Below are 12286 nucleotides of genomic sequence, written 5' to 3'. Positions count from 1 at the left end.
GTTCATGTCCGTTCCAGTACCCACTCTCTGTCGGAGTAGCCGACAAGAAGGAATTGAGGGGGTGGCTCTATATTGGGCCCCATGAGGCGCGACTCCAGGGAGCGCCCAGGCTGACTACTGTGCACGTGCGCCCACACACACCATATTGGAATGGACATGAACAACACATCTTGAAGAACAACAGTTACGAGAAGGTGAGTAACTGTTTGTTTTTTACACTGACAGAAGTGATACAGTAGACATAGCCTTAGAGCAGCTACACTAGAGAGCTTACAGTGGCATGCATAGCTGTATTGGTTACAGCTGTGCCACTGTAAGTTCTCAACTGTAACCATAGCCTTTGTTTTATTTCCTTCACTTAGCTTCCAAGCCCATGGGAGGAGCTTCCTTGCATGTAGCATTTCCAAGGTGCAATAGGACCATTAATCAATCCTTTGTATTGTGATGTTTCTTGATGGCCCGTTTGATTTTTATAGCCTTTCTGGATGGGGCGACGATTCCTGTACCTCAGTTTACAAGTTAATAGCAAACATTTTCAAAGTTATAAAGCAAAACTTACATATTTTATTATAGCATGGAATACTGACATTAAACATGGGACTAAAGCATGTAGCAACTTACAGGCATTTCATAGAGTCTAAGCACTAAACACATTCTTACAAGACTAATACCTGTTTTGAGTAAAACTAACATACAGCTGAGCTGGTCTCCGGATACGAATTTGTTAGTTCTTAGCTAATGCCTCCAGTCCTGGTAAGAACTGGCTTGCTAGTGTCAGTCAGATTCTGAAATTTATATGGCATAATCAGGAGTGATGCTTCAGTGTATGGTGATATGCATGACTTTTCTCCCTGTAAGGAAAGTAGATATACACATAAGAATAGATAGATTGTAAGTAGCACATAGTACTAGTCTGTGCAGACCTTTGGATTTTTGTTTCTGTCCAGGTGGTTAGGCAGAAAATCGCACAAGTAGACAAATTCTTGGCATGAGTTTGGAAAAGATGCTGTAGTCCTGGCACTTGTTGAAGCCAATGACAGACAAATAATCCTATAACCTGATTAAGAGAGCAGAAACTGAAAAATAGTTTTCTTGAAAATATTGCCACCATCTGCCTTATTACCACATAATAGAATGACAAATTTGGAACACTCATCTGAAAAAATGGACAGATAAATACACAGTTGTAACAGAATAAAATCATACTGTTGTTGCCAGTTCTTGCTAATACTAAAGCAGAATCATAACCAGGGAATTTATTGGTTAATTTTAGAAGTAAAATATATTTAATTGTTATGTTACCAGATAAATGCTGTATTCAAGCTAAGGGTTGTCTCCATTCTCATGTGAAATGCCCAGTATTTATATGAGCAACATATTTTGGATATGGCTATTTCTTAAACTATAGTTACATTGCAGAACTGAGCATGTTCACTGTAAATATGTGAAATATTTTCAGATTTTGACAATTCTGTGAAAATAAGTGTACAGTGAACATTTTCAACCTGTTCCTGAGTAGCTGGGGGTGACATTAGTGGCCACTGCTGGAGAATGTAGTAGTGCCTACCAACAGATTGGGATATTTGATAGTGGCCAGAACTCCTTTAAAATGGTATTGCTGGAAGTAGGAGACACCATTCAAGTTGGGGCAAGCCCAGCTTTCTGTGCTTTCCCCACACAGTAACCATTGGTATGTAGAATGTATTGAACCAGCCACAGCAAGGCACCAAGTCAGATTAGGCAATGTTAACGAAGACCACCTTGCCCATATTTCTTGATGATAGAAACTAACTCCAAAGGAGGCAAACGGTTGGACCGATATGGTAGGGATGTCTGTGATAGTGGAACTGTACCTTCCTGCTTCAACACTCCCCTTGTATTATACCAGCAGGAAGGAGACTGGAGAGTGGGAGGAGCCAGGAGTGCCCAGCTAATGACTGTGGAGGGGCAAAGAAGCAGCATTAAACTGCGAGTGTAGCCATGGGAGAACTTTTTCATGTTTTCTTATTTTATGCAAAAATATGCATGTCATTGTGTGGTGAATTACAAACGTATGGAAAGCTAATAAATGTGACAACATCTCTACAGTATGTTTTCAACTTAAAGGATATGTTCTGTACTTCAAGCAGGTGTAAATGAAAATTAGTACTAGAATATTTAGCGAGAATATAATTTTGAACTGTGTAGGAGCACATTTAATTTTCAACTAAAAGCATAGTTTTAGGAAGTGTTGTAGTTTTGGAAAGTATTGAATTATGAAAGCCTAAATTTTCAAAAGTAACCAGTGTGTTTGGGTGCCTCAATTTGGGGGACCCAAGTTTTGAGAGATTATTTTAAAGCAGCCTGATTTTTTTTTAAAGTTTGTTGCTCATCATTGTCTGAACATGAGGCCTCAAGATGTCTCAAGTTGGGCACCCAAAAATTTGAGGCATTATATCACTAGTTTCTTTTGAAAATTATGCTGAAGAGCTTTCAGTGACGACTCCATAAAATCTTAGGGGCAGTGAACCTTACTCCTTGCTGAGGTTCTCATTATATCAACAGTAGGAGATATGCAGAACATTTTTATAGTATAGTTGCTGACAATATTCTAAATTGTGTTTTAATGTTGCATTTTATCTCATTCATTATCTGCTTAAGTTTGGTTGTATAAGTATGCCTAACTCTTTTACTGTTTTTAACAAATAGAGATAAAAAATATTAGCAAACTGTTAATGAGGGTTGAAATAATGTACATAAGCCTGGTATTCTTTCAACAGGTTTGTATTATTGGGGCACTCTACATTGCATCTTTATTTGAACTTCCTTAATTTCAATACTAATTTCTTCATCGCCATGATTAATAGTCTTTTATCTCTCTGAAACACAGATTGCTTTATACCAGAACTGAATATTTTAATCTGCATTTTAATTTGTCTGAAGATAAATGTATGTAATGTAAGATAAGTATGTAAAAGTCATTTATACAGTTTTTATTTTTGAAAAATGTGTTCATTTTCCAGAGCAATGACAATGAAGAACGCCTGCAGGTTGTAAAACTACTAGCAAAAATGTTTGGGGCAAAGGATTCAGAGTTGGCATCTCAAAACAAACCACTTTGGCAGTGCTACTTGGGGAGGTATACACTGTTTTAGTTCCCTTCCCACAGGGATAAACAATGAAGTATAATTCAACGTTTTACAAATTTCCTTTATTTAAAATAAGTATAATCTATGGATAAGTAAGAATTCTATTCTGCTGCTTGCTCTGAAATATGACACAGATAATATTAAAAATATTACATCTGTGATTCTATAGAGCTAATAATTATAAACCATCCTGTTCCTTTACTTATATAATTTTAATATTGTAAATATTTTATATTATATATAAAACTATGAATGAGTTTATAACTTTTAAAATAACATCAGATGGCATTGGTAGTATCAGACTATATTTAAGAAATCCTGAGACTTCATATACTGTATGCTTATACTACATTGTATCTTACTGAATAATAATTGCTGTGTTTAAAAATATTGGTATAAAGACTGTAGTGATAGCGTACCTGATGTTGGGTCAGTGCTAATCCCTGTAAATTAATGCAAGTGGGCAATAGTTTATACGGCAAATAATATTACATCATATTAAAATGATAAAATATCAGTATTCAGGGAAATTTTCTACCAATAAAAATTTTAGAAAATTTAAATGTAGAAGTGTTTTTGCCTGAAATTGTTTTTGAAGACACTATCAAACATATTTTCATACTATATTTTAAAAAATACTAGATGCTAATTGGGCCTAGCAAAAAATACTTCATTGTAAAGTAAAATAGTAATGAAGATGTGTTATTTCTCTGTCATCAACTAATCACAGTGGCTGTTTTAAGAAGGTTACAAATTTGAAGACTCAATATTTGTTTTATTGAATCTTTTAAACATTTGAAAAAATAAGTAACCAGTAAATTTACATTTTGAAATAAATCCTTTTATAAATCCATTTTCATAGAAATATAGAATTATACTATATTTTAATTTTCTAAATTATGTGCTGAATGTTTTTATTGTATAGCTTTATTTCATTCAAATGTCATCTTTATTGTACCAAAAGTTTTTCATATATGCTGTTAATTGACATTTGAGCTGTGTTGTCACAATCTTGAATTTATATTTTTAAAGATTTGGAAATTTTAAATTTATTTAATTTAGATAATTTTAGTTTAGAGATTTTGAAAATTTAGAGATTTGATTTTTTTTCCAGAGAATTCCTTTTGTAAAAGGCATTTGATCTTTTTCAAAAGATTTCCTGTTGTATAGTATCTTGTAATAAATTTGTATTTGATCATATTACAAAGTAATAATTTAAAGTTGGATAGTTCTATAGGACAATGCCAATCAAAATCAAACAAGACTAGATTTTGTTTTCAAATGTTCAGACACTTCTGTCAAGACTGTTTTTTTTTTTTTAAAGTTTTATCTACAGACGCTTCCTGACTTACACAAGCGTTCCATTCCGGAATGCCTTGCGTAACTTGAATTTTGCGTAAGTCAGAAATGTATCTCCGACCATTTCTAGCTTACGGACCTTTTTCCGTAAGATTGGATTTGTGTATGTCTGGTTTACGTAACTTGGGGAGCGTCTCTACTTTTAAAGTGGTCCATCTTTAAACAGATTCCTTTTAGGTTACATTTGATGCATATAGAAGCCTATTAATGTTGCCTTACATTATTCAGTTCAAAGAGAAATAGGTTGTTTGGGATTGACAATTTAGGAAACTAATTTTTTTAGTGAAACTCATGTGATTCTTCATATTACTATTTAAATATTTGATGTTTATGGAAATGATGGACAGTGAACAATCTATTTTTTTAAACCAATGTCTGCTACCCATAAGCAACTGTCATTTGTGTTTGTGGGAGTTTTTCGTGTTCACTAGGGGAAGATATTTCCATTAGTAAAAGGCAAATAAATTAACTGTGTTTATATAGGAAATATTTCCAAGTTTCCTTTTTAAATGAGACTTTGCAAGACCAATCAAATTATCAATGTAAAATTAAGGACATCTATTTTATTCATGCATCCATACATGAGAAGCATAGACATAGTTGGAAAAGAAAAAAGGGCTAGAAAGCAGCTACATCTATTTTGTGTTCACTTAAGTTAGGTTGCTTCATGCTGCCTAGCTAAATGTAAAAGCAGATAGTGGTTCCTGGAACACTTTGTCCTATGTCCCAAAACCTTCTAGTCTAATCCTAGTTATCAGTTCATCAACTGAGGCTGCAGGCCTTAGAAATAGAATCAGAGACATAGAACTTAATTGTATGTATACAAGGTTGCATGATACAAGAGGACAGGAAGTGGTAAAGCGTTACTCTTAAGTGAAAATGTGAGAGTCTCTCTCTGAGTTTAAGATAAGTCTTGGACTCACTATTTCAGTGCTTTGATGGAAATGAAATAAAGAAATATAGAAATAGTGCTTTGATGGAAATGAAATAAAATAATGTTGAGTTACACATCTTGATTTATTAAATACAGTGTTTGTTCCTAAAACAGGTTTAATGATATCCATGTACCTATCCGGCTTGAATGTGTGAAATTTGCTAGCCACTGCCTTATGAACCATCCAGATCTAGCAAAAGATTTAACAGGTACCAGTTTTTTTATTATTAATAATATTCTTCAGGATTTTTTATCTTGTTCTCAAGGGTAATAGCAGAATTAGGTATCTGGTTACTATTGTGGCTTTGCAACATTTGTGAAAAATGCAGTTTTGAAATGTGCTGGTTAAGTAGATTTTTACAGTGAATGAAAAATGGAAAAGCTGATAAATATGAGCAGAGATGAATTTAAGATTTTGGACCAGATTATTCTTGTATTTTCAGTAATTAATAACTACCTAATCACCACTGCCTCCATGATCTTCACAGAATATAGTATGAAGTGTTTCAGATAAGCAGAGCAAAATAACACAAATATAGCTGAGGAAATGTTTCACCTAAAATGTCAGCGCATTATTTTCAATCTTTTACTAAACAAAAGGTTAATTGTATTACTTCTGTTGTCCTGGAAGTGTGGTTGAGTTGACTTTTGCCTGCTTTCATGTCTGGTACTAGACTTTCTGGCTTACACTGTGGAACACTTTGAGATATGGAGGAGAATAGTGGATTTGTATTGCTTTTTTCCCACGGAATTAAGTCTGTGTCATTGAAAAATATATTTAAGTTCCAACCTTTATAACTGTGGATGAGAACTTTTTTTGAATACTGTGTCATTATTCAGTAAACTTTAAAACTGTTTTCATTACTGTGTCCTCTAGGTGAATTCTTTTAGAAAATATCACTTTAGCCAAATTATACTTAACCAAAAAAAAAAAAAAAAAGGCAAAACCACACACCCTGGTAGGTATAGCTTTCAAATTTCAAAGCCTCTTTAAATGCAAGTCAGGACTTCATTATTTCTGGACATTGTCTGGCACCACGGCTTGCTGCCAGTAGTATTAATGGTGGTTGTTTGCGATGATCAACTCATTTTTCTTTGATCACTGAACAGTGATCAAGATGCAATGACTTCTCGTCACCTATCAGTTTTATACAAATTTGATTAAATTACTGTACTGGCAAAAAGGTTATGTATTTTATTACTGATTCTGAGCTTTTTCCCCCCCTTGTATTGTTTTTAAAATATTGGTGATCAGGCAGAGGAAATAGTTACCAGTTAGGGATACCGTGAGGTAGTCTGGGAAAGAAAATCTTACTCTATATCTGAATGAATTAACTATTAACAAAAATAAAAAACTTCTAATTATAGATGGGAGCTGAGAGACTAATAGTGGAATAATTGTTAGATATACTATACTCTAAGTAACAAAAGTTTGCTAAATAACTGGCCGTTCATCTAAGCTTAAGAAGAATTCAGTGACTTTATACTTGATGTTTGAAATAGTGTAAAATGTGGCTGACTTTAGTCATATTTCTTTAAGCAGTCTCTAGGGATTAAACACAGTTAAAGCTGCATAAATATTTCATTTTAATGATAGTATTTTTCTTTCAGAATACCTTAAAGTAAGGTCACATGACCCTGAAGAAGCCATTAGGCATGATGTTATTGTATCCATAGTTACTGCTGCTAAAAAAGATCTTTTGCTTGTCAATGATCACCTACTTAATTTTGTAAGAGAGAGAACACTGGACAAACGGGTAAGACGTAGATTAGTTCTAATAATGATTAATTGTGTTAGTCTTAAATATCTTGTAATAAATTTAGCGTTCTGTTTTTAGATAAGAAATAACCTTCCTTTTTAAAAACACCCGAATTAAAAACTTTCATTTGAACAGATTATAAAAACTATTAAATAATATAAAAACATTTGCTGTTGATAGTTTAAAGTTTATTCATCTCAAATTTTCAGTTTTTAAAGTATTTTGAAGTCTACTGGTAAAAAAATGTTAAAACCGAAGAGAAAAATAACTTGTCATTGAAAGATTATTGGTGAAATATCTGTTAACACCATCGTATACGTCTTTGTCAAACTGCATTCTTTGGAGTATTGCCTCATAGCATAATAGAGTGTTCACTTTAGTCCACTTTCTTCTCCTCCTCTTAGGGCAGGGGTGGCCAACCTAAGCCTAAGAAGGAGCCAGAATTTACCAATGTACATTGCCAAAGAACCACAGTAATATGTCAGCAGCCCCATATCCGCTCCCAGCGCCTCCCATCCACCGGCAGCCCTGCCAATCAGCACCTTCCCCCTCCCTCCCTGCACCTCCCAATCAGCTGTTTTGTGGAATGCAGGAGGCTCTGGGGAGAGGGAGAAGTGAGGGCACTGTAGGCTCAGGGGAGGGAGCGGGAAGGGGTGGAGTGGGGGCAGGGCCCGTGGCAGAGACAGGGGTTGAGCAGTGAGCACCCCATGGCACATTGGCAAGTTGGCGCCTGTAGCTCTGGCCCCGGAGTGGTGCTTATACAAGGGGCCGCATATTAACTTCTGAAGAGCTGCATGTGGCTCCGGAGCCATAGGTTGGCCACTCCTGTCCTAGGGCATGGGAGAATGGGTGTCACTCATTCAGCCCTGAGAAATATCCCATTTTAAACATCACATTACCATTGTGTAATCATTAAGAACATAAGAAAGGCCGTACCGGGTCAGACCAAAGGTCCATCTAGCCCAGTATCCTGTCTACCGACAGTGGCCAATGCCAGCTGCCCCAAAGGGAGTGAACCTAACAGGCAATGATCAAGTGATCTCTCTCCTGCCATCCATCTCCGTCCTCTGACAGACAGAGGCTAGGGACACCATTCCTTACCCGTCCTGGCTAATAACCATTAATGGACTTAACCACCATGAATTTATCCATTATCCTTCCAGCTGAGGAAAACTTGGCAGGATTCCCTTTGGAGAAATTATTGGTGGTCCTTTATACTTAACTGGAATAGTCATTGCTAAACACTGAGGCATTCTCTTGCCCTAGGGCCTGAATATCCTGTTTCCGTAGTACTCTGTCCCTGCCAGCTCATACCTAGAGAACAAAAATCAAACCATAGTCGTGCATTGTAGTACTGTGGATTGTGTTCAGTGTAGGTCTTATAACTATTTTAATGATATTTTCTGTATCATTTGTTGTCTTTGTTATATTAGTATTTGTAAATAAAAATGAAATCCTTCCAAGATATTAAAATATTTTTTGAAAAATATGGAACACAGAATTCAAAATTTATTGTGGATTAAAGTGAAAAATATTCAATCATCCTCAGCCTGTCAAGTTGCTCACTTTTAATTAGAACCTTGGAAGACTGAGCAAATTCACTAACTTCCAAACTTGTGCATTTTTGAAATTCCAGTTAACCATATTTCATTATCCAGTAAACTGTTTTCATGTATTTTAAATAGCATTAACAGCAAGCAAGCTGAGGGCAAACTTTACCAATCACATTGTCATTTTCTGATTTTATTTTTCTCATTTGGTGACATGCTTCCCCCCCCTATGCAGCCATAAAATAATGGTAGGTATTCAGTATAGTTCCCTGAAGAAAAGAATATTTTGATATTAGAAATATTACCCATTAAAGTCAAGAGGGTTTGTTGCTTACTCAGATATTAGTTTTATTCACATGCTAGCTATGAATGGTGATGAAAATGTTGGTAGTTGCAGATATAATGATAAATATAAATTTTTTTAGTGAATTTAATAAAATGCAGTAAAAAATTTTTTTAAACAAGTTAGAATCACTATTTCAGTTTTTTAAGGAAAAAGGAAATATTTATTTGCCAAGAGATTTTTTCTTTTACCATAATTTTAAAAAATTGTTTATTTTGAGTTTTAAAATTGTGATATTATTTTTTTAGTGGAGAGTGAGAAAAGAAGCTATGATGGGACTTGCCCAGATATACAAGAAATATTCATTACAGTCAGAAGCGGGGAAAGAAGCTGCAAAACAAATTTCATGGATCAAGGACAAACTGCTACATATATATTATCAAAACAGTATTGATGACCGGTAGGTCAGTTTACTAGGTTTTGAAGATTAGAGACTTGTTATATACTGGTTGCCTAGCTTTCTAACTTGTATTTATTTTCTGATTGTTAAACGATGATAAAAGGAAAAAAATATATAAATAAATAAATAAAAGATACATTTATTTATTTATTTATAGGTCAACTTGTGTTCTTAAATGGACACGGCCAAGTTGTGTTCCTTTTTTTTAAACTCAGAAGTATTGCTTCAATGGAGTAGAATTACTCTAGTTTTTTTCTGTTTCTCACTCAGCCCATGTTAGTGTTCAAAAAGTTGTTTGCTTCATTAATTTATTCTTTTGATTTATGCATTGCACATATCAACAAATCTGTAGAGACATATAAACTTTAGAAATAAATACAGTAGAATCAAACACATGCAATGTCAGATGACCCTAAAAGGACTTTACCCATGAGGTAAAAGCTTTCATACTCTAAACTCCCTCACTGGAAAAAGTCTACTAATTCCAGTTTTCTGATCTAAAATAATCTCTACATACTTTGATTCATACCCAAATTCCAATACACTTGAGTCTAGTAAGCATAGTATTTTTTGTGTCAGACTCTGATAGTAGGGTTATTATAACTTTTAGCTCTGTTGTGATCAAGTTCTACTTGAGACCATTAATGGGAATTAAGTGCCTTGCTTTCAGATTTCTCAACAGCACCCATCTTCTTGTGTAAACCTACCACTGATTCTGTTCTGAGAATTTTTAAATGAATGTTTTAGTAATTTGAATTTAGAACCACCTTGCTTCTTTATAGCTAAAATTCCTTCTTCATATTCTCTTTCAGATTGCTTGTTGAACGCATCTTTGCTCAATATATGGTCCCTCACAATTTGGAAACAAATGAACGAATGAAATGTTTATATTACCTTTATGCAACACTGGACTCAAATGCTGTGAAGTATGTTTCCTATAATAAATGTGAACTTGAATATATTTTACCTTTGCAACACTAAGAGGGGGGTGACAGGGTTACTTTATAGAGAATATTTAATATAGAGATCCTAATAAACCTGGATGGAGCTGCATAGGTCTGTCTTGGAAGTCAGCACTAGATTGGGAATTAGGAGGCCTGGGTTCTAGACCAGACTGTGCCTCCAACTAAGTGATCTTAGGCAAGTCATCTAATGTCTTTGTGCCAGAGCTTCTTCATTTGTAAAAATGATATTCCTTTGTAAAGCACTGTATTGTATTAGTACAGGTATCAGAGGGGTAGCCGTGTTAGTCTGAATCTGTAAAAAGCAACAGAGTTGTCCTGTGGCACCTCTAAGTCTAACTCTTAATGCACCCAATACTTCTGTTAGTCTTAAAGGTCCCACAGGACCCTCTGTTGCTTTGTATTAGTACAAAGTATTACCACTGCTTTGCATAAATGTTGGAAAAACTGTAGATGGTTCAGGCCATAGTGGACAAATAATTTATTAAAAGGATCAATAAACATATAGTGCTAAAATGTCATATATATAAAAAAATTAATTCAGGGCTTGAAAAATTTATGAAACACCTACTAACCAGATGACTAAACCCACTAACTATAAATAGATATGAAAGATGTGCCCAGGAGCAAATCCCTGGTGAGAAGCAAGAGCACCATATCCTTTATAGCTGCTGGAAATGGGGAAGTAGGGGTGCTGTTTCTGGATCATATTTGGCAGCTTGGTCTCCATTATTCTACCCCACCTTCAGTCTCCTGGCTGCTCAAAGGGGAAAGTGAAGAAAGTAGTCTGTTGTTGAACCCTTTCCCCATAGCACCTGTTTTTGGTAACTGCAGAGCTTACGTCTGCTGCTGTTCATCGCTCTCCCAAGCAGAAACATGACATGATTATTGATAGTTTCACTGCTGCCTCCAGGGTTCAGAAGCTGACCAAGAGTGTTGTTAATTTCACTGTGCTCCTGTTTGACAGTGCTATGAGCATTACAGTAACAGTGGAGCTCTATGCCTGCAAACTCAGGAAAAATATATATTCTATTTGGTTTACATTTGGTAGATTATTTTTGCCACGCTAAGGGACAGAAACATAATTATTTCCGAATGAAAGCTTTTAAGTGCTGCGTAAGTTGTTGGCTAAGGTCTCCACGCTTGTCATTTTGTCTTGATCTTTTAATAGTGCTGCATTGCTGTAGCATGTATTTAACTTGGTCAAGAACAATTAAAAAAAAAAAGCTTAAAGATGTTTTCTTTAGCATACTGTAAGAACTGTTACATGGTTTAAGTTGAAATATTGTGGCATAGATGTCTTTAAAACTGTTGCAGTGAAAGAAATAAATACTGTATTTTCTGGCGTATAAGACTACTTTTTAACCCAGGAAAATCTTCTCAAAAGTCGGGGGTCGTCTTATACGCCGGGTGTCGTCTTATAGGGCGGGTGCTGAAACTTCCGAGCCGGACTGGAGAATCTGCGGTCGCCGCATATGGTGGGGGGAGCTCAAAAACGGCCACGGCCGCATCCCCGCCCGATGACGAGGTGAGGGGGCGCCTCACCAGGAAGGTGTAAGTGAAGGGCGGAGCAAGCTGCAGGCGTCCGGGACGCCCGGGGTATGGAAAAAAGAGAGAGAGCGGCGCTGTGCCCAGAAAAACACGCCTCTTTCACCCGTCTGGCCCGCCCTTGTATCCTATTACCGTACCTCCTTCTCTGCCTCTCAGATCTCGCTCCTGAGGACTGCAGTGAAGCGGCGCAGGCGCGCATGTGCGAGATCTGAGAGGCAGAGAAGGAGGTAATAGGATACAAGGGCGGGCCAGACGGGTGAAAGAGGCGTGTTTGCGCTACCGCTCTGATAGTCTTGGAG

General features: G+C 35.9%; 1 protein-coding gene across 4 annotated transcripts in view; it reads left to right on the top strand.

Moving 5' to 3' along the window:
• The window catches only part of PDS5B (PDS5 cohesin associated factor B), a 272948-nt gene that overhangs the window by 148423 nt on the left and 112239 nt on the right, over positions 1-12286 (top strand). For all 4 annotated transcript variants that reach the window (XM_034758647.1, XM_034758648.1, XM_034758645.1 and 1 more), the window contains exons 9-13: positions 3003-3118; positions 5536-5630; positions 7033-7178; positions 9323-9474; positions 10287-10400. In XM_034758647.1, coding sequence (XP_034614538.1) covers positions 3003-3118; positions 5536-5630; positions 7033-7178; positions 9323-9474; positions 10287-10400 — 623 coding nt within the window. The remainder of the gene's footprint in view (positions 1-3002; positions 3119-5535; positions 5631-7032; positions 7179-9322; positions 9475-10286; positions 10401-12286) is intronic.

This window comes from Trachemys scripta, chromosome 1, assembly GCF_013100865.1.
Source record: "Trachemys scripta elegans isolate TJP31775 chromosome 1, CAS_Tse_1.0, whole genome shotgun sequence".
NCBI lineage: Eukaryota > Metazoa > Chordata > Testudines > Emydidae > Trachemys > Trachemys scripta.
This window is presented reverse-complemented; position numbering and strand designations above follow the sequence as displayed.